The sequence below is a fragment of the Nyctereutes procyonoides genome, unplaced genomic scaffold (genome assembly GCF_905146905.1).
Source record: "Nyctereutes procyonoides isolate TBG_1078 unplaced genomic scaffold, NYPRO_anot_genome, whole genome shotgun sequence".
Classification (NCBI taxonomy): Eukaryota; Metazoa; Chordata; class Mammalia; order Carnivora; family Canidae; genus Nyctereutes; species Nyctereutes procyonoides.
In genome coordinates this window covers 11829153-11852975 of record NW_026575134.1, presented here as the reverse complement: position 1 = coordinate 11852975, position 23823 = coordinate 11829153, and the positions used below count along the sequence as shown (strand labels likewise).

The 23823-nt window shown below is 40.4% G+C and overlaps 1 protein-coding gene across 1 annotated transcript in view; it reads left to right on the top strand.

Moving 5' to 3' along the window:
* Positions 1–17183, top strand: part of NME8 (NME/NM23 family member 8) — a 56294-nt gene extending 39111 nt beyond the window's left edge. Inside the window, exons 12-17 of the mRNA XM_055301193.1 lie at positions 2317–2461; positions 3464–3571; positions 6480–6631; positions 9415–9559; positions 10169–10407; positions 17120–17183. Coding sequence (XP_055157168.1) covers positions 2317–2461; positions 3464–3571; positions 6480–6631; positions 9415–9559; positions 10169–10406 — 788 coding nt within the window. The 3' untranslated portion in view covers position 10407; positions 17120–17183. The remainder of the gene's footprint in view (positions 1–2316; positions 2462–3463; positions 3572–6479; positions 6632–9414; positions 9560–10168; positions 10408–17119) is intronic.
* Positions 17184–23823: the final 6640 nt, after the last annotated feature.

Here is a 23823-nt window from a genome sequence, read left to right as displayed (position 1 = left end):
CATAGGCAGAGGGAGAAGCAGGCTCCCTGCAGGGAGCCTGATGTGGGAATCAATCCCAGGACCCCAGGATTACCACCTGGGCTGAAGGCAGACACTCAACCACCAAGCCATCCAGGTGCCCCTCTGTTGACTTCTTGATTATATGTATTTTGTCCATTTATTTTAGTGGTGCTATGGGTTAAAATATATGTGCCTAACTTTTTGGGTTTTTTTTTTTAAGATTTTATTCATTTATTCATGATGGACACACAGAGAGAGGTGGAGACACAGACAGAGGGAGAAGCAGGCTCCATGCAGGGGAGCCTGATGGGGACTCGATCCCAGGACTCCAGGATCATGCCCTGGGGTGAAGGTGGCGCTAAACTGCTGAGCCACTGGGGCTGCCCTATATGCCTAACTTAAAACTCTTTCAGGTTACTATTTTACCACTTCACCTTATAGCCCCACACATCCTTTCCCCTTTTCCCTACCTATTGTAGTCACTATGTCTAATACAGATGCATGTATCAAGTGCTCCACCAAACCATACTGTAATTTTTTGCTTTTCAACAGTGATGAATTTTTTAAAAACTTAAGAGGTGTCCCCTTTTGTACTTTTTTAAAGAGCAGATCTGCTGGCAACAAACTCAGTTATTTTCCTTTCATCAAATAATGTCTTTAGGGGCTCCTGGGTGGCTCAGCGGTTGAGCGCCTGTCTTCAGCCCAGGGCATGATCCCGGGGTCCCAGGATCAAGTCCCACATCGGGCTCCCCGCAGGGAGCCTGCTTCTCCCTCTGCCTGTGTCTCTGCCTCTCTCTGTGTGTCTCTCATGAATAAATAAATAAAATCTTTAAGAAAAAAATGATGTCTTTATTTTCATTCGTGAAGGATATTGTACTGATAGAGAATTCTGGTTTGCCACTTTTTTCCTTTAATGCTCTAAAAATGTTGTGCCACTGCCTTCTGGATTTATTAGTGTCTCATTAAAAATCCAGAGTCATTTAAAGCCTTTTTCCCCTTGTATGTCATGTACCTTCCTATTTGTTTATTTATTTGAGGAGGTTGCTTTCAAGGTTTTTTTCTTACCTTTGGTTTTGTGCAATTTTGTTTCTATGAATATCTTTTTTTTTTAGATTTTTTTTGAGAGAGAGAGATAGAGAACACGAGCAGAGGGAGGGGCAGAGGGAGAGAGAGAAGCAGACACCTTGATGAGCAGGGAGCCCAGTGTGGGGCTCCATCCCAGGACCCTAGGATCATGTCCTGAACCAAAGGGAGATGCTTATCTGACTGAGCCACCCAGGTGCCTCAGTATCCTTATTTTTTTTTAAGATTTATTGTATTTATTGGAGAGAGAGAGACAGAGAGAGAGAGAGAGAGAGAGAGACAGAGAGTGAGTGGGAGGGGCAGAGGCTGAGAGAGAGAGAGAATCTCAAGCAGACTCTACCTTGTGCGTGGAGCCTGATGCAGGGCTTTATCCCAGGATGGAGATCACCACCTGAGCTGGAAAACAAGATGCTCAACCAACTGTGCTACCCAGGCACCCCGAGTATACTTTTCTTTAAGCTTATCTTTGAGTTTGCGGTTCCTTGAACTTCTTGAATCCATAAATTAATATCCTTCACCAAATTTGAGGAATTTCTCACCATTATTTCTTTATTCCTTCTGTGCCAACTCTTTCTCCACTCTGTCTGGGACTCCAAAAATATAAGTGTTAGATATTTTGACATAGTTCCCCAGATTCCCAAGGCTTTGGCCACTTTTATTTTATTTATTTATTTATTTAGATTTTATTTATTTATTCATGAGAGACACACACACAGAGAGGCAGAGACACAGGCAGAGGGAGAAGCAGGCTCCATGCACGGAGCCCGACGTGGGACTCGATCCCTGGTCTCCAGGATCAGGCCCTGGGCTGAAGGCAGCGCTAAACCGCTGAGCCACCTGGGCTGCCCTTTGGCCACTTTTAAATTTATATTCTGTATGTAGTTCAATTGGATCATTTCAATTGTGTTAGCTGTAAAACGGAATTCTGTGATTTCCTTGTTGACATTCAGCCCATCCAGTGAATATTTTATTTCAGTTGTAGTGTTTTCCAGTTTTATACACCTTGCATGTATATGATTCTTGTGTAATGGAAAATTGGAAAGAGAATTATAAATCATAATTTGTATGTTAAGAATATTACTCACCTTAAAATCTAGTAAGCTATTTTTGCAAACGTCTAAATTTCAAATGAGGATGAAGTGCTATTATATGCCTTCATAATAAAACATTCTCTATGGTATGTATAGCCAATAACCTATTGATTTAACACTTTTTATGTGACTTTTTATTTAGAGCATGTTTTGAAGATTATTGAAGATGAAGGCTTTAAAATACTGATGCAAAGACAAATTGTATTATCAGAAGAAGAAGCACAAACACTGTGCAGGGAATATGAAAATGAGGATTATTTTGAAAATGTTATAGAACAAATGACCAGGTAAAGTTGATTTTAGGCTTAGAAGGCACAGTCTGATTTAGTCTTGAATCATTTAAATCTTCTTTTGACCCTGCCCTGGTCGTGTTGCTGCACCTCTCAGTTCTGTAAACATATGCTAAATCTACTTCTTCGCCAATCTCATTCCTATCTCAATTCTCTGCTCAACTGCCCTTCTTCTCTCATCCTCCTGGAATGTTACTGGAGCAATAGCAAGGCCCCGGTGAAGTTACTGGAGTCCATCAAGTCTAATGCCAGAAATCAAAGGTGTATAGCATTAAATCCAAGCAGAGAACATACTGACTCTCAGGGGTTTTGGTAATCCTGAAGATCACTAGTCCTAGGAAAAGAATGAGATACTAGAACTCTGTCAGAAGTTATTTCTAGGGATCCCTGGGTGGCGCAGCGGTTTAGCGCCTGCCTTTGGCCCAGGGCGCGATCCTGGAGACCCAGGATCGAATCCCACGTCAGGCTCCCGGTGCATGGAGCCTGCTTCTCCCTCTGCCTGGTCTCTGCCTCTCTCTCTCTCTCTCTCTCTCTGTGACTATCATAAATAAATAAAAATTAAAAAAAATATATATATATATTAAAAAAAAAAAGAAGTTATTTCTAGAAGAATAAGTGAAATAGCCGTGACACCAACGGTATATAAGTTAGCTGGAATCTGGGATCATCCTTTTGTAAGATGTTCGGTGTACTCTTGAGAGAACACCAGTGGAAATTCACCTTAGACTCTTCTTTTTTTTTAAGATTTTATCTATTTATTCATGAGAGACACAGAGAGAAAGAGGCAGAGACAGAGGCAGAGGGAGGAGCGGGCTCTATGCAGGGAGAGTGATGTGGGACTTGATCCCGGGTCTCCAGGATCACACCCTGGGCGGAAGGCAGATGTTCAACTGCTGAGCCGCCCAGGCATCCCTCATCTTGATAAAAGGATGATCTACTTGTATTATATATATGGATTTAGCTACTGAGTCATAACTTTTTTTTTTTTTGTTCTAACAGTGGTCCATCTCTAGCCCTTGTCTTATTAAGAGACTGTGGTTTACAACACTGGAAAAACTTAATTGGGCCAAGTAGTGTTGAAAAAGCCAAGGAACATCTGCCAGAGAGGTAGGATTGATATGACAGGTCCCAAACTTTTCACAGGAGACATTTTAATTTCTTTTTTTTAATAATAAATTTATTTTTTTACTGGTGTTCAATTTGCCAACATACAGAATAACACCCAGGGCTCATCCCGTCAAGTGCCCCCCTCAGTGCCCGCCAACCAGTCACCCCCACCCCCCGCCCTCCTCCCCTTCCACCACCCCTAGTTCGTTTCCCAGAGTTAGGAGTCTTCATGTTCTGTCTCCCTTTCTATTTCCCACACATTTCTTCTCCCTTCCCTTCTATTCCCTTTCACTATTATTTACATTCCCCAAATGAATGAGAACATATAATGTTTGTCCTTCTCCGATTGACTTACTTCACTCAGCATAATACCCTCCAGTTCCATCCATGTTGAACCAAATGTGGGTATTTGTCATTTCTATTGGCTGAGTAATATTCTATCGTATACATAAACCACATCTTCTTTAATTTCTTTTTGGATGCAGATACAGGAACCACAGCTCTAGTCTAAGGGAGGCTCTTAGGAAAACTACTTTTCCTAATTATGACCAGAGGTCCAGCCCAGTGGCAGCTGAGTAAGGCCAAGGCTTTGCAGAAGAAGGTTGTGGGATGCTTGGTGTGGGGCTGGGAAGTTACTGGTGGGTGCCCAGCCACAAGGCCATCTCTTGGCCTTGGTAGGAATTGATTCAGCAGAAGAAAAGCCCTCCCTTCAAATGGGCAAGAACAGAGATGCTCTATTGGATACAGCAAGCTTGACATACATGTGGGTATAATAAATAGCAGTACTAATGAAGTATCACATAGAAACACTGAAATGTTTTCTTTGGGGTAGAATAATCTGGAATCTGACTTGTTCTGCATGGACATATTTTACCCTTTACTTAGCCCTACAATTATTATAAAGGATAAGAGAGGTTGGACAGTCTGTGAGTAGTATGAGCCGCATGCCATGGAACCTCTTAATGAAGTGTAGCATAGAATGCAAGGCATGCCATCTGAGAGATGGAGATTCCTGTTGACACAAGGCCTATGCTTATAGCCATACTGTTCTAGAATTATGGTTTCAAACGTGAAGATAGCAGTACAGACACATTTTCTCCAGGTGAAGGCACTCAGTGACTGCCCCTCTCTACCTCACTATTACAGTGAGGATTCCAACCAGAGCCTTTATGATCCCTATGTTAGTACAAGTTCACAGCTAGTCTTGACTGTTATTTTTTTTATTGGTTCCTCCCTTTCTAGTTTCCTTGGCTCTACTCAGTTCTTTAGGGTTGCTTTTGAAATAACTCAGCAGAGCTCTGCCCTTCCCTGCACTCGGGTATCAGATTCTGCACTGCATTGCTTAATCCGAAATATGGTCACCTTGCAGAAGGGAGAAGCACAGCAACCCCTCATTCATCACCTACTCCCTCTATCCCATCCTTCCCCTCACACACATACTTTCCCCAATAATTATGTCCAGTAGCGCCACAGAGGGGCTGCTTGGTGATACCATAGGCTCTTTTCATCATTAATTGTGCAAATCCTCCACCCCTGGTAATCACAGGCTCCAAGGGTATTGGGTTCCAAGGGACTTCAAATCAGGGATGTGAGAACTGCCAAAGGTCAAGTGGGAAGGTCAAATTGGATAAGGCAAAAAAAGGAAATCTGAATGCATCACCAAAAGCAAAGAGGTAAGAAGACGGTGTAAGGACAGAAGCCAAGTGAAGTCAGTTTATTAATAGGAAAGGATGTTATTCACTATGACTGAATTTTGTGGGTTGGCAGTTCAGGACTATGTGTAAAAGGTAGAAAATGAAATGAGCAGAGAGTATCCTCTACTGAAATATATGTAGATAACGAGACAGGAAAAAGGGCAACTGAAAAAAGAAAAACATCAAGGAACAGCAATTGATTTAGGTATATGCATTCATCTATTGCAGAGGAAGCAGAACCAGGATAAACTGCCTGACCTAGGGGCACTGGGTGGTGCAGCCAGTTGAGTGTCCAACTCTTGTGTGTTTGGCTCAGGTCATGATCTCAGGGTCCTGGTTTTGAGCCTTGTGTGGGGCTCTGCATTCAACATGGAGTGTGCTTGGGATTATCTCTCCCTTTCCCTCTGTCCCTCCCCCTACTCTCTCTCTCTCTCTCTCACACACACACACACACACACACACACACGAATACACACACACTCCAAATAAATAAATAAATAAATAAATAAATAAATAAATAAATAAATAAAATTTCTAAAAAGAAGCCTGCCTAACTGAACATGTCTAGTACCATCAACCTCATTCCTGCTTCTTTACATGAAGCCATCCTGCATATTCCTCTTTTATCATAGCACTTGCTCTGCTGGAGGATTCCATAGCAGTGCCTCCTGGATTCAGTGTAATTTGGAGGCTTTGGCATAGAGTCCAATACCATCTCTAGTGCTTAATAACATTTAGTGATGAAGGGCGGGAAAGGAATATTTATTGAGAGCTTAATATGCACCATATATTTCAAATATATCATCTGATTCTCAAAATCTCCTTCCAGAGCAGTTTCATTATCTTATTGATATTTGAGATGATTAAAAGCATAGAGAAATGAAGTAATTGCCCGGTGACACATAGCTAGCAAGCAGTGTGAACAGGGTTCTACAGGCTGCTTGTTGCCTGCACCAAGGCACCTTTCCTTCTTTCAGAGTTATCTGTCAGTGGTCACATCATGATTATTTCATGGTTCTTTCTTCCCAACGACCATTCCCTCCTAGTAAGGAAGTAGTGTGCTCCAAGCTGCTCTATAGTTACTGCCTTTTGCATAATGGCTCGATCAAGAATGAGTTGCTTGATGACTTTTGGACAATTTATATAGTGTTCTGTTGCAGTAGTTTATACTACAGTACGTTATGCTCTAACAGCTCTTGACTTCTTTTTCAAAGTTTATGCGTGCGTTTTGCAATGGAAGATTTGCCTGTCAACCAGTTGTATGGAAGTGACTCATTAGAGGAAGCTGAAAAGGAAATACAGTATTTCTTTCCTTCTCAAGATACTTTAGCACTGATTAAGCCTCACATAACACATGAACAAAGAGGTAAATATTTAGAAATAAAAATTGTTGTGTACATTTCCTTCAGGTTTTGTGAAAATTTTTAAACTATGGAAAAGTTAGAAGAATAAGGCAATGAACGCCCACGTGGCTCAATATAGATTTAACAATGAACTTCTGTCATTATTGTTCTCTCACCCTCCTTCCCTTCTTCCTTCTCTCTGTCTCTCTTATAATCAAAATTAAACTGAGTTTTGTTGAAGTTCTTTTCAGAGTTGATGGAGGTGACAATGTTTTTCTCCATAGATAATTTATTTATTTATTTATTTATTTATTTATTTATTTATTTATTTAAAAAGAACTCAGTCAAAAGTGTTTCATATCTTTATTTCAATGATATCCAGCTGTACAAAATAAAGATCTAATGTTGATTAAAACATGTTTGTGTTATATATTTGAATGGATATAATGCACCAGTAAATGAAAAATGAATATTTACTCTGAAAGTTCTCAGTGTTACAAAATTTCTTCCACTGCATTCTGGATTTTCACATAAATGAAATATTTGTCCGTAGTAATAAAGACATAAATAAAATAATGACTCACTTCACATTTTATAAAACTCTTGACACTAAAAATTCAAAAAATCAAAAGAAATATTTCCATAGATATATTAATAGGAAAGATCATGCTAATGATATGTTTAATATTCAGCAATTCTCCCGTTTTTGTATAAACTTCACTTAGTCATGAGGTATTTTTTTAAATGTGCTTTTGGATTCTATTTGATTGTATTTTATTTGGGATTTTTAAAAAATTAAGATAATGAAATTGGTCTGTCCTTTTCATTTTTGGTACAAGGTTTAGATAACAATGTAATACTTCATAAAGAATGCACATGTCTTCATTTGTGGTGCTCAGAGGAGTTTAAGCAGAAGTGGGATTGGTATTTGAAGATTTGGTAGAGCTTTCCTGTGAAAACATCTGGGCCTGTTGCTTTTCTATTTTTATCTTTTGGTAGGACAATTCTTTGACTACTTTCTCTGCTTCTTCTATGAAAATTGATCTATTTAAACTTTTTACCTCCACTATAGTAAATTAGAGTTAATCTTGCTAAGTTGTGTATTCTTAGGATGTTATACATTTCGTCTACATAGAGTTCATGGTCTCTTATTATCATGTTTAATTTACTCATTTTCAATGGTTATTTCCACCCTGACATTTCTTCATTTGTTGTTTTTCAAAAAAACATGTTTTATTTATGTTTTATTTTGTTTTCACACTCATTACTTTCTGTATTTTTAAAAATTTTGCCTTCAATTCTCTAGTAGTTTATTTATTTATTTAATTTTTAAAAAAGATTTTATTTATTTATTCATGAGAGACACACAGAGAGAGAGAGAGGCAGAGACATAGGCAGAGGGAGAAGCAGGCTCCCCATGGGGAGCCTGATGCGAGATTTGATCCCAGGACCCTGAGATCACGACCTGAGCCAAAGACAGATGCTCAACCACTGAGGCTGCCCCTCTAGTAGGTTTTTAAAATGTTCTTTCAGCTTTTTAAATTGGACATTTAATTCATTTATTTCATTCTTTTATTTTTGTCAATATAAATTTTGAAGTGTATTTTCCTCAATTCCTGCTTTAATTTCTTCTGATTACCCCATAGATTTTAATGCATAGTGTTTTCATTAATATTATTATTGTTGTTCTTAGAAATTTTGACTGTGCCTGCAATGGTCTTTCTCTACTTTTCTGCTTGGTGATCATATCTTATTTTTTCTGTACCAAACGCAGAGGTTGGCCTTTTTCTGGAAGTCATCTCTAAACTTCCCAGAGAGTTAATAGTTTACTTGCCTGTGGTTCTGGGAACCTTTTACATTGCTCTTTATAATAATGACCACCTTTTCAAGCTATGTTTCTAGGCCAGGCCCCCTGAGCAGACAAGATCTGGAAGAAGCATTTAATGTTCCATGCACATTTGTTCTCACAGCACCTCTTGTAGGACAGAGCCTGGGCTGCCCCCTTTATAGGAAGAGAAGTCCAGCCTTCTTCAGGCTTTCTATGGGTTATGCTTATGCTTCACCTTTTGGGACTAGGATGGCAGCACAACACTTCTAAGCACTATTGATCTGGACCAAAGAAAAGACTGTTTTACCAGAAAGCTCCTAATCCCTCATTTGGTTCACTGAATATAGCCTTTAAAGTGTAGGCTGTTGGTGAGCTTTTACAAGATGAACTTTATTTAATCCCCTCAAATATTGCCTTGCTACTTAAGGGAGAAGCGTCCAGATTGGCTCTCCCCTTCAGTCCATATCTAGCAAGGACTTCTTGACATTTGCAGCATGGAGATGAAAACATGCCTTCACTTTTAGCCCAGAAGCACACCCCTGCCACCTTCCTTATGGTTTATGAGATGTTTCCGGTGGGCTCTAGAAAGTTGTGTCTCAGAGACTGAACATCTGCATTCACATCTTAACATTGTTCTGAATGTCAATCTGGTGCTTTTCATTTCAATTTCACTTAGCATAGTTTTAGCTTTTTTTTTTTAAGATTTTATTTATTCGTGAGAGACAGAGAGAGAGAGGCAGAGACACAGGCAGAGGGAGAAGCAGGCTCCATGCGGGGAGCCTGACGTGGGATTTGATCTTGGGTTTCCAGGATCACACCCTGGGCACTAAACTGCTGAGCCACCCGGGCTGCCCAGTTCTAGCTTTTCAAGCCACAGTACGCAAGTAAAATGATTATTTCCCTTAGTTATTTCAATCTACTTGAATCTGAAACAAGAGTGAAGACCTGCTACAAGATTACCATATCTGTTTTCCCTAGAGGAGATCTTGAAACTTATTAGAGAGACTGGATTTGAAATAACACAGATGAAGGAAGTAGTCCTAAATGAAGAAGAAGCAGAAAAAATTTATTCAAAAATAAAAGGAAGAGACTTTTATGAGGATGTATTGCAAGTGTTGTCTGAGTAAGTTTCTGATATATAGTTCTCTACATTATAAAAGTAGGAAATATTCACTATAGAAACTGAAAAAAACAAAATGTAATTGAAACATTCCATCTAACTTCATTCATTGAAAGACATCCAATTAATATTTGGGGTTAATTTCTTTTCTATTTCCTTCCTTCCCTATCTTCTCTCTTCCTCTCCTTCCTTCCTTTCTTCCTCCCTTCATATCTTTAGGTCTTCACATTGATATAGAGATGATCTGGTTTCAAATCTCTGCTTTTAGATCCCTGCTCTGTCAGCATATTTAATATGTGCCTCAGTAGCCTTATCTGTAAAGTGGAGATAATAATAGTATCTATCTCTTGGTTTGTTGTGAGGGTAACATAACTGATACGTTGAAAATACTTGGAATAGTGATTGGCATATATCTTTAGAATTAAACTACAGCACTCTTCTAGCACAACAACCTGATGGAAGGGGGAGAAGTGGAAAAACAAAATGAAAGCACAAAATCACATTGATAAGGACAAAGAATAAAGACAAAGCATGGCATTCTGTCTTTAGCTGGATATGTAATCTCTATTGGTGTAAATAGCCCAAATCTTCTGAAATTATTATTATTTGCAGGGGTCCATCTTTGGTCATGGTTCTGACTAAGTGGAATGCTGTTTCGGACTGGAGACGATTGATGGGTCCCACAGACCCAGATGAGGCAAAACTACTGTCCCCAGACTCTATCCGAGCCCATTTTGGAAGAAGTACTTTGAAAAATGCTGTCCACGGATCATCTACTATCTATGAAGCAATGGAGACCATTAGTAGAATGTTTGAAGACTTCATTCCTGAGAATCATGAGGGAAACTAAAGTATAGTACCTGTTTAATTGTTGTTTTCTTTTCTTTGCTTATTACTGTGGCTAAGCCTGAGCCCAGGACAAGACTGTCCCAGAAAGGCCAGAACTTTCCCCATATCTATATCTGTGAATCAAACTATTTCCTGCCAGACACTCTGTGCTGTTCCATACCAGCCTTGAAGCTACATAATATGTATATGGATTGAGTTTACTTAACTGTTGATAGAAAGTTTGGAAACTTTTCTGTCCTGGGCAATGTGGGAGACAGAGCATAAGCTAGATGACTTTTCCCATCAAACCTACCTTCCTTCCTTATTTCAAAGAGCAGGCTCACAAATGTGCACCTGTATGGTATATGGCTGACTGGAATAGAGCCTCTTCACATGTGGAGTGTTGTCCCCACTTGGATGAACCAAACTGAGAATCAGTATCCAGAGCATAATGAGAAAGCAATATTAAATGGGGAAACCACTCTACATCCAACCAGGTTCCCAGAAGAGAGAAGAGTACCTTGTTCCCTTAATATTCTCACTTAGGCTATATTTCTCCAGGTATAAGAACATTGTGCCAAAATATTAGGTGCATAAAATAAAGATAAATTTGGGCATAGTGCAGCTCATTTCATAAGTCTCACTCAATTATAGACCAAAGCATGAGTGCAAAACCAATCTACATATTTATGTTGGGAAAATATGTATTTTGTGTCTGCTTGAACTGTAGGTTCTTGATGAATACAAAAATGGCCGAATGGTGGTTTTTACCTTCAGAAAAGTGCAAATCAAAGGGGAAGACAAAACTTAAAGAGGCAAGATGTAATTATAATCAGTATGAGACAGTACATTATTAATCATGTCAGTGATGCATGACTAGTGGGGAGGGAAGTGAGTGGAACTACATTCTGTTTATACCATCAGTTAGCAATATGGAGTAGATCTATGCTAGCATCTGTGTATCCTTCCTTTCTTTGATGGGGAGCATTATGAATAATCTAGGGGATTTCAAATTAGTGTATAATTAAGTGCTGAACTGATAGGTGTATGTTTGATGGTTAGGAGCTGGAGAAGGTAAGGAATGAAATCAATCTGGAAAAATAGGATTTTCAAAATCAGGGATAAGGAAGCAAGAAAGAGAAGTCCTTTTAAAAGTTTCTAAATGATCATATACATATATGCTTGATGCTTATATATAAGGACACATTGCTGGTTTCTTTTTTTTTAAGATTTTATTTATTTATTCATGAGAGAGAGAGAGAGAGAGAGAGAGAGAGAGAGAGAGAGAGAGAAAGAGAGGCAGAGACACAGGCACAGGGAGAAGCAGGCCCCATGCAGGAAGCCTGACGTGGGACTCAATCCCGGGTCTCCAGGATCACACCCTGGGCCGAAGGCGGTGCTAAACCGCTGAGCCACCCGAGTTGCCCACATTGCTGGTTTCCTACTAAGACTACTATACTATATCTACTATACTTTGTCATATCACTTTAAGGTATTGTTGGTCTGTTTCAGACATTTAAGAATCATTTATTCAGCTCTTGCTATATGCTGACCATTTTTGCAAGACTGTTTCTTGTCCTAAAACTCTAGAACTCTAAAGGTAGGAGATAGAGAATTAACATGTGTTTTAGGTTCCTAGGGGTAAGCAGAGAGTGCTTTGAGCAGATGCATATAGGAGATGGAGAAGGAAAATGAGTTGCAAACTCTCCAGGCTGGAGACATTGAAATAAAAATGAAAGATTACAGGAACCTTAACTAATACAGAAATGGTGAGTTAGTGAGAAGTGGAATGATGAGAGAATTCTTAGAAAGCTACCTCACCTGAACTTTATGGTCAACTAATATTCGACAAAGGAGGAAAGACGATCCACTGGAAGAAAGACAGTCTCTTCAATAAATGGTGCTGGGAAAATTGGTCATCCACATGCAGAAGAATGAAACTAGACCACTCTCTTGCACCATACACAAAGATAAACTCAAAATGGATGAAAGATTTAAATGTGAGACAAGACTCCATCAAAATCCTAGAGGAGAACACAGGCAACACCCTTTTTGAACTTGGCCACAGTAACTTCTTGCAAGATACATCCACGAAAGCAAAAGAAACAAAAGCAAAAATGAACTATTGGGACTTCATCAAGATAAGAAGCTTTTGCACAGCAAAGGATACAGTCAACAAAACTCAAAGACAACCTACAGAATGGGAGAAGATATTTGCAAATAACATATCAGATAAAGGGCTAGTTTCCAAAATCTATAAAGAACTTATTAAACTCAACACCAAAGAAACAAACAATCCAATCATGAAATGGGCAAAAGACATGAAGAGAAATCTCACAGAGGAAGACATAGACATGGCCAACATGCACATGAGAAAATGCTCTGCATCACTTGCCATCAGGGAAATACAAATCAAAACCACAATGAGATCCCACCTCACACCAGTGAGAATGGGGAAAATTAACAAGGCAGGAAACAACAAATGTTGGAGAGGATGTGGAGAAAAGGGAACCCTCTTACACTGTTGGTGGGAATGTGAACTGGTGCAGCCACTCTGGAAAACTGTGTGGAGGTTCCTCAAAGAATTAAAAATAGACCTGCCCTACGACCCAGCAATTGCGCTGCTGGGGATTTACCCCAAAGATTCAGATGCAATGAAACGCCGGGACACCTGCACCCCAATGTTTTTAGCAGCCATGTCCACAATAGCCAAACTGTGGAAGGAGCCTCGGTGCCCATCGAAAGATGAATGGATAAAGAAGATGTGGTCTATGTATACAATGGAATATTACTCAGCCATTAGAAACGACAAATACCCACCATTTGCTTCAACGTGGATGGAACTGGAGGGTATTATGCTGAGTGAAGTAAGTCAATCGGAGAAGGACAAACAGTGTATGTTCTCATTCATTTGGGGAATATGAATAATAGTGAAGGGGAATATAAGGGAAGGGAGAAGAAATGTGTGGGAGATATCAGAAAGGGACACAGAACATAAAGACTTCTAACTCTGGGAAATGAACTAGGGGTGGTGGAAGGGGAGGAGGGCGGGGGGTGGGGGTGAATGGGTGACGGGCACGGAGGGGGACACTTGACGGGATGAGCACTGGGTGTTATTCTGTATGTTGGTAAATTGAACACCAATAAAAATTAATTTATTAAAAAAAAAAAAAAAGAAAGAAAGCTACCTCACATCCACAGGACTAACTGCCACTCTACCAAATAAGTGGGAAAAGATAAAGCTTCCTGGCTTGAGTAACTAAGGAAATGACCCAACGATTTCCAGACAAGGAACCCAGAAGGAAGAAGTAGGTTGGAAGGAAATACTATGAGTTCTGTTCTGGTCATGTTAGGTAGGAGGCATCTAATTGAGAGTTAAGTTTCACTCTGAGAGCAGGGAAGTCAAGAGGGTTCCATTGGAGTAATGGTGAATGTCAGCAAAATGGTGACATAGGCAGATCCAAGCTCCCAACATTCCAAAGGAACCTTGAAAAAACAACTGACAGAAACTGTCAGAACTCTGGAAAATAATCAAAAGTTTACATCAACCAAGTGTGTGCTGAATTAACAAAAAAGGCAACTTAAAAATGGTATGAAAGTTTTGTGACATTTTTACTTACCCTACCACTTCCCCAGCATGGTGATAGTCTTGAAGATCACAGCCTGTTTCCAGTGTGTGACCCATGTTCCTGGCTCCAGAGAGAAGACAGCAGATATTATTTACAAATTACTGTGTTTTTCTGTTCTATCTGGAGGTTACCTGAAGGATGACACAAGGCACTCATCTCTGTTTCACCAAACCTGGGAACCACTCAGGGAAGAAAAGTGTTAGACGTTGATTAAAAACATTATATGATGATCAAAAGCCCCATAGCTGTCTGAGGCCAAAGATTGTGACTGACACTTACAATAGACCACTTAATGCTCGGGAGGGCTATATGTTGGCAAATTGAACTCCAATTAAAAAAAAAAAGAATGGGGATCCCTGGGTGGTGCAGTGGTTTGGCGCCTGCCTTTGGCCCAGGGCGCGATCCTGGAGACCCGGGATCGAGTCCCACGTCGGGCTCCCGGTGCATGGAGCCTGCTTCTCCCTCTGCCTGTGTCTCTGTCTCTCTGTCTCTCTCTCTCTCTCTCTGACTATCATAAAAAAAAAAAAAAAAGAATGGAAAAAAAATTTGTTTCTGTGTACTAGCAAAAAAAAAAAAAAAAAATCCCAAAAGGAAATTAAAGAAGCAATTCAATTTACCACAGCATCAAAAGTAACTAAAGCCTTAGGGATAAATTTAGTCAGTGTACAAGTGCAAGATTTTTATACTGAAGGATATGAAACAATGCTGAAAGGAACTAAAGAAGACATAAATAAGTGGAAAGACACCCCATGTTCCTGACTTGGAAAACTTCATATTGGGAAGATTATAATGCTACCCAAAGTGATCTACAGATTCACTGAAAGACCTAAAAAATTCCATCAGTGTTTTTTACAGAGATGGAAAGACCATCCTAAAATTCATATGAAATTTCGAAAGATTCGAAAGAGCTCGACAATCTTGAAAAACAACAAAGCTGGAGCACTCCCGCTTCCTGAATTCAAAGCTTATTACAAAGTGACAGTAGTCAAAACAGTGTGGTTGTGGCATAAGGATAGACTGATGGGATAGAATTATGGTGGGAATATAAAATCGGGGAGCTGGTGCAGGTGACAGTATGGCAGTTCCTCAAAAAGTTAAACATAGAATTACACCAGACCCAGGAATTCCCCCTCTTAGGTATATATCCAAGAAAATTGAAAACAGGGATACAAACACTTGTACACCAATTTTCGACAGCAGCATTATTCACAATAGCCACAGGGTGGAAACAACCCAAATGTCCATCAACAGAAGGATGGATAAGCAGATAGTGGTATACACCTGTAGTGGAATATTATTTAGATGTAAAAGGGAATGAAGTTATTGATAGTATGCTACAACATGGATGAACCTCAAAAACTTCATGTTAAGTGAAATAAGCCAGAAAGAAAAGGACAAATGTTGTATGATTTCACTTTTAAGAGACACCTTAGATAGGTACCTTCAAAGGGACACAAAGTTGACTAGAACTTAATAGGTATAGTTTCCTTTTAGGGTGATGAAAATGTTTGGAAATAGACTGTGGTGGTACAAACAGTGTGAACATAACTAAGGCCACTGATTTGTGCCCTTGAAAATAGCTCAAGTGGTAAATTTTATGTTATAGATATTTTACCACAATAAAAATATTTTAAAAATAAAGAAGAATTGTTCCTCAGGAAAGCACAAAGATCTTTCACAATAGAGTTCTCCAAAACCCCTCCTAAAACGATGCAAAATAAGGCTTGTCTTACAACACACTTATTTTTGTTTATTTTTTTAGGGATTGGGTAGAGAGCATATGTATATATATATATATTTTTTTTTTCTTCAGGTTTTTATTTAAATTCCAGTTAGTTAACATACATGTGATAATGGCTTCAGGAGTAGAGTTTAGGGCTTCATCACTTACGTATAATACCCAGTGCTCATCACAAGTGCCCACTTAATCCCCATCACTCATCTAACCCATCCTCTGGCCTACCTCCCCACCAGCAACTCTTGGTTTGTTCTCTATAGTTGAGTCTGTTTTGTGGTTTGCCTCTCTCTCTCTTTTTTCCCCCCTATGTTCATCTGTTTTGTTTCTTTCTTTTTTTTTTTATTCATGAGAGACGAGAGAGAGAGAGAGAGAAAGAGAGAGAGAGAGAGAGAGAGGCAGAGACATAGGCAGAGGGAGAAGCAGGCTCCCTGCAGGGAGCCCGGTGTGGGACTCGATCCCGGCACACCGGGATCATGCCCTGGGCTGAAGGCAGGCGTTCAACTGCTGAGCCACCCAGGCGTCCCTGTTTTGTTTCTTAAATTCCACAAATGAGTGACGTCATCTGGTATTTGTCATTCTTTGACTTATTTTGCTTAGCATAATGCTCTCTAGTTCCATCCATGTCATTGCAAATGGCAAGATTTTATTCTTTTTTATGGTCGAGTATTTTCCATTGTGTATATATACTACTTATTTGTCCATTCATCAGTTGATGGATATTTGGGCTCTTGCCATAATTTGGCTTTTTTACGACACATTTCAAAGAAAATGCATGCAATGCCAACATCAAAATCCTTATTAAACGTAAGTAGGGTTTTCCTAAAGTTTCTTGAAGAGCTACTGGATAAAGGAATTTTTTTCAAACAAAATATAACACAGCACCAAGAAGTTCCTAAAACTCTTTGTTGGGCACCTCTGTCCTCAGGGCCCTGGGCCCTGCAGCCCCCTCCCCCGTCATTCCCATCATCCCCCCTGCCCTCCCACTCTAGTCTCTCCATCATGTTCCATAATGAGCTGCACACTCGGTCCTGTTGTCTTTCTCAGTTCCTTCCAATTTTATTCCCCACCTTTGGCTCGACTAGCAATTCCAAATCCTTGAAAGGATTGGGTAGAAAGCCGCAGTTACTCACAGTTAATATTTTTAACTCCGTCAAAAGAATTTGCTCATTAACTTATTGAGCCGTAAATCCTTGCTGATTGCTTACTTGCTGAATCAGGCAGTGTTATCTGTAAAGAAAAGAGACCATCTCCCCTAAGCTTGGCAATCCTACCACATCTCGGGGGATTTGTATGCAAAATGGAAACTCATAACTGCTTTAAAATTAGCTTTGTAATGTATCTTATCGAGTATGTCCTTTCTTTTCTTAGAACTTTGAGAAGATAATGTGTGTAAGTTCACACTGACATAGAACCATGTGGCACAGCTTCCTGGGAGGAATAAAAAGGAAGATATTCCTTGGAGGAAAACTCAGTTCCAGTTATCTCAGGTTAAACACTCACCTCAAGGTGAAAAACGTATGGTTATGCACAATAACAATACAAATCGTGACCTTCAAACAAATCTTAGTGTTTGTTTTTATCCTGCCTTTCAGAGAGAATTTAGGGTGGCTTATATAAACGCATACCAGACTGAACAACGTAACTGGGGAGGAACATGGATATGGGGAAAGAGGGTGTAGGGTCCAGGAGTGGAATTACATACAAAATGCATACACGGCCCTAATGTATATTTAGACGGCCGAAAACTTGACTCTAAGTATTTTGGCAATAAACTCTGAAAAGGTGTCATGTCAACATATACATTTTGCAATCCAACCGCAGGACAAGTGCAGGCCATGTACCTTGTTTCTTGATGCTAAGACAATGCAGATCTCTCCAGGGATGAAATTGATAATAAGCCCAAGTTTTCACTGGTTTTGGCATTCCCCTCTCGGCATGTAATCGGACCGTGTTTGCTACAGTGATGCACTTAAGCTTTTAGCCGGAGTTACATGTAATTCCCAGCATGTTGGCTGGGGCTCTCTCCTTTCCATTCCACTCCAGAGAGCATACTGGAATGAACGAGAATGATGTTCTGTGGGGCACCTGGGTGGCTCAGTCAGTTGAATGCCTGCCTTCGGCTCAGATCGTGATCCCGGGGTCCTGGGATCGAGTCCTGAGTTTGGCTCCTTGCTTAGCGGGGAGTCTGCTTCTCCCTCTCCTTCTGCTCCTCTGCTTGTTCTCTCTCTCAAATGAACAAATAAAATCTTTAAAAAAAGGAGAATGATGTACTTGTACGATTAACTTTCCATCCTAATTTCTAAACTCTAATTTCTAATCTTCATTAGAAGATACTCGCAAACTTTGATTATTTAGTATTCTTTTCCTTTAGTGTGATAAGAACCCTGAACACTGCGCTCTATCCTCTTAACAATTTTTAAGGGTAGAATACTTGATTGTTGACTGTAGGTACAATGTCGTGTAGCAGATCTCTAGAGCATATTCATCTTGCTTAACCGAGACTTTGTCTATTGATGAATACTTATGGTTTCCCCCCTTCCCCAGCCCCTGGTAACCACTATTCCCATCTTTGATTTTATGAATATGACTATTTTAGATACATCGTGAAAGTGGGATCATGCAGTTCTTTTCTGTGTTTGGCTTATTTCACTTAACATAATCTCCTCAAGGTCCATCCATGTTGTCACATTTTATAGAATTTCCTTCTTTTTTTTAAATTTTATTTCTTCATGAGAGACACACACAGAGAGAGAGAGAGAGAGCGAGACAGAGACACAGGCAGAGGGAGAGGGAGAAGCAGCGTCCCTCTGGGGAACCTGATGCAAGACTCGATCCCAGGATCCTTGGGGTTAGGGCCCAAGCCAAGGGCAGATACTCAACCACTGAGCCACCCAGGTGCCCTAGAATTTCCTTCTTTTTAAAGGCTAAATCGTATTCTATTATATATATATAGCACATTTTCTTCATCCATCTGTCAATAGACATTTAGATTATTCTCATGTATTAGTTATGGTAATTAGTGCTGCAATGAACATGTGAATGTCAATATTAAGATCATGTTTTTGATTATTTTGGATATATACCTAGAAGTAGGATTCCTGGATAATGTGGTAGTTCTATATTTTTTGGTAGTTTTATTTTTAATTTTTTGAGGAACCTTCATGCGGTTTTCCATAGCAGCTGCACCACTTTGCTGTCCCACCAACAGAGAACAAGGGCTCCAGTTTCTCTGCAACCTACAAACACATACATATATACCATCCTAACAGGTGTGGGGTGGCATCTCATTGTGGTTTTGATCTGTATTTCCCTGATGGCAAGTGATGACAAGCATTCCCTCATACTCCCATTGGCCGTTTGGAGAAGAGTCTTCCAAAGAGTCTTCTCCGTCTTCTTTGGAGAAGAGTTATTAATTCAAGTCCTTAGCCTATTTTTTAAGGGAGTTACTGGGTTTTCTTTGTTATTGAGTTGTACAAGCTCCTTATGTAATTTGGAGATTAGCTCACCATGAGATGTATGGCAAATATTTTTTCCTATTGTACAGCTTGACTTTATTAAAATTTTTTTTAAAGATTTATTTATTATTTTAGAGAGAGAGAGAGTGATCAAGTGAGTGAGCACAGGAGCTTGAGAAGGGGCTGAGGGAGAGAGAGGGAGAGAGAGAGAGTCCTCAAGCAAACTCCCCACTAAGTACAGAGCCTGGGCCATGATTGTAGGACCTGAGATCATAAACCTGAGCTGACACCAAGAATCTGTCGCTTCACCGACTGCACTGCCCAGGTGCCCCTACGGCTTGGCTTTACACTCTGTTGATTGCTTGTTAGATTGCTTAGTTTGATTTAGTCCTGCTGGTTTATTTTTGTTTCTGTTGCCCTGTCTTTAGCATCCTATTTATGAAATCACCGCCAAGACTAATGTCATGAAGCTTTTCCTTTTTCTTTTCTTTTTTTTCTGAGAGTTTTACATGTTTGGGTCTTATGTTCAAGACTTTGTTTTAGGGCAGGCTGGACCTGGGCAGGGTGTGGCCTGCAGGCACCCTCGCTGGTGCCCCCAATTTTGTCTCCATAGTGCAGACGTGGGACAAGGACCTGGCCTCGCTGGATGCTGAGACTCACATGGTGTGTGCTGTGCAGTTTGCTTCCCTACACCTGTTCTCAGGTGTCCATGCATGCCCTTCCACCCCCCCCCACCTGGCCATCTGCCTGGGGCAAGTGGTCCCCACCCCGCCATACCCTTGATATAGAGGCTGAGTAGATTGCTAGAGCCAAGCCCCATGTAGCCCTGCTGCTTCTACCAGGTGCCTCTCTCCAGACTCGGACTTTCTCATCAGCTCTTTCTGCACTGGGAAGAAGGGGAAGCTATGGTGTCTTCCATCTCCAGCTGCCATCTCTGTACTCGCCTGGTTGCTAGGCTCTGGTTGATGCATCCAAGCTCTGAGACCTAGGTTTGTCCTCTGGGATCCTTTTCAGGAAAGTTGGGGCATTGGACATGCAAACTAACTCCTGGGAGAAGCCAAGCATTAGGGAGTTTCTGATTGTGTGCTGCTGCGCTGGAGGCAGGGACTTGGGTCACAGGGTGTCCCAAATCTCCCTACTGGCTTTGCTGAGTCTGGCTTCGTGGTCACCTAGAGTGTAGGAGCTTTTATTTATTTATTTATTTATTCATTTATTTATTTATTTATTTATTTATTTATTTATTTATTTATTTATTTATTTATTTATTATAGTTACACACACAGAGAGAGAGAGGCAGAGACACAGGCAAAGGGAGAAGCAGGCTCCATGCACCGGGAGCCCGACGTGGGATTCAATCCCGGATCTCCAGGATCGCGCCCTGGGCCAAAGGCAGGCGCCAAACCGCTGCGCCACCCAGGGATCCCCGAGTGTAGGAGCTTTTCACTTAGCTTCTGGATTTTGTGCAGAGGAGATTTGTCCATGAACTCTTGATGAGTTGATGAGTTTGCAGAGGGAGAGATGGTCCAGGGCTTCCTACTCACCACCTTGCTGACATTACCTCTTGACTATTTATTATTAGTAATACACTGCTCACTTCAAAACTCTATAGTGTTCCAACATTTGAGAAGCACATGTGAATTATCAGCAGGGATATTTCTCAATTTTTCTTCAGAATGCATTAAAAGAAAAAAAAAACTAGGGTAAATCAATCACTGTGATTACTGGCTTTTTCTTTTTCTTTTTTTCTTTTGGATTGTGTGGAAGAATAAATATAATAAAAATCTTCACCTTACTTTCTTCACATTCCCCACTCTTTTAGATCAAATACTATTATCTGCCACTCTGTATGCCTGATAGCATTTGGGTGTTTGAAATATGATTGTGTTAAATGGCATACTGTTATGTCAGGTGGCACACAGGACCACTCAGGAATGGCGCAGAACTTCAAAAGCATTAAAACAACAAACTCCCTTAAAATTAATAATATATTTCACCAGCAGATGGCATGTTTCGCCCAGTTGTCTATATATTTGTACCTATCTGTATAAAGATTTTATAAACAAGACTTAGGGAAAGGCTACTTCTTTAGGATTATAGAATTAATTTTGAACTAAATAGTTAGAAATCTAATAATGTCCAAAGAGATATATTCAATTAAACCTTTATTTCTGTTGGCGTTGCTCTTGAGATTGAAGTTAGTGAGTGGAATGCAGAAGTACAAGGCAGGCACGTGGGAGCCCTGATTGGCAAGGCCTGTGAATATCCTCTTGCTCCTGGGGAAGAAAGGTCAAGGAATTGGCTAGAAAGTGGTCAGGGCCCCAGTGAAGTGGGCTGATTTTGAATCTCAGCTGGACTTGAGGCAGAAAATACCCGTCTTGAGCCACTGTGGCTGAAGCAATTGAGAACTACAAAATTGGATTATGAATTCCACTACAGGAAACAACTTCTTTCCTTTAGGGTGGCACCCTTGTGCACCTGGACCCAGAAGCCACAGGTTTTTTTGATGGCCCCACCAATTCCTGTAGCCAGCTTCCAAGACAGGAGACCTGAAGCATTCTTGGTTGGAGCCTAATGCCTTCCAGCATCCCCTCCCTGGATCCTGTTCTTGGTAAATAGATGCCCTGCAGGAAGCAGACAGATTTCCTAAAATATGCTGTGCCCTCTTCTATGACCCTCTTCCTGCGCTCTCTCGGTGCCCTTCCTGCTCACTGGACTGGACGCCCTGGTGCTGATTCTTGCCTGAACTGTGTTTGAACTTGCTCATCCCTTGGAACTACTTTGGATGACCTCCAAAGTCAGTTTTTAAAATGCTTGTAATAAAGGGAGAAAGTTGACTAAAAGCAATGGTCCCTGTGATTTCCACCTGCTGAAATATTCCAATGACATAATGAATAGTTGACGTGATTAGAAGAGGACAAATGTTAATGAACGTTAAAAATGCATCTGTTTGATTCAACAACAGCATTTTAGATATCCCTTGATACCATGATGGAATTTTATTCATAATACCACTTTTTCCTTAATCCCAGGCCTCATCGTGTTATTCGTGTTATTCCAACTGTGTGACACTTGGAATCAGCCCTCCGGTTCTGAGTCTTCCCCGTTAGCCAAGTTGAATTGCTAATAAAGGGTACTTTTTTCTCCCTTTCAAAGTGCATCACTAATGTGATCCAAATTCACCATTCTAAAGTGGTTCTCATCTAGATATTGCAGCTACATATTTTAGGATTATCCAGTCTTAAAACTGATCTCCTACAAATACTGAGCAAGATATGCCTATGCTTCTATGCTCGTGCTTTCACTGTGTGGACCTGTAAAGGCCAAATTACACACCATGGACTTTCTTCCTGCCCTGAACGGCCTCATTAATTACCTCATCATTGCCATTCCTTACATTCTAGTACAGAGACCTCTCTCGGGTAGGAGGGCAAATACCATAAGACTCTAGCTGTGATTGACTCATTTTCTCTTCAATAAGTTTGAAATTAAACAAAAAAGACAGAAAAAAAGCCATGAAGACATAAGTTTTGGGGTTTTACTGATTCAAATGATTTAGAGATGATAACTACAGGAGTCGACAGAGATGTTTGTTGCTTGACACCAACCACAGAGACCATAACTAACAGGTGTCCAGACACCATGGTCTGACAGGCATTGCTAGCGTTGCCCCAAGGCCAGGCTGCCATGGGCTGCTCCCCATCCGTGACTGAGTAATAGCAGGACACGAAGGCAGAGCTGTTTCCTGGGAGATGAGGGACTTGGTGATGCCTGGGTTGTCTCCACACTTCCCCCACAGCCTTGCCAAATTCTCCTTAAGACATGGAGGGATAAACACCAATCAAAAAAAAAAAAAAAAAAGACATGGAGGGAGTCCCAAGTGCATCCACCCTGCCTTCCTTCCCTCACATTGTCCCCCCTGCCATTCCTGCTCATCTCCCCTCCATTCTCTCTCACAGGCATTTCCTCCAATGGAATCCTTCCACCTTTAACTCCCTTTTGTGTTGGCTTCCCTGAGGACTCAGACAAATGTGCATGTAATCAATGCAACAGTTTTCCTGTTTGCGTGTCTACATGGCTTAAAACCATACCACATTCCGTTTCGTTCTCTCCCCCTTTTTCTGTCTCGTGATATTTCTGTAGTATTTCCTGAAGGTAACACGTGTTCACTAGACAAAATACACAAAAGCATTTGTGCTTTGTACCCTCGTGCTCATTTTTTTTTCCTGGTCCTGGAAATTCAAGCAGAGTAGAAAATTATTTGTGTCACAAAAATCTGGTAGGCCTCAGGAACCACATTTAAAAGTCCATTCTCACAAGTAAGTGGCAAAATAAACTCGGATACATCCACACGATGCAGTTGTGGAAGATGAAATAAAATAAAATAGAAAATAAAATACGATTTTATTTCTTTATATGAAAAGATGTTCGTGCTGCATTATTATTACATTCGTACGCCCAAACAGAGAGAAAGTCTGGAAGGATTGGCAGCAAAATGCTAATTTTGGCATTTGGAGTACTTTTGTTTTCGTTTTTTCTCTTTGCTTATCTCTGTTGCTTGAATAATCAAAAGGGGGGATATCTTGTTACCATCCTAGGGTCCAGCGTCTCCTTTGGGGT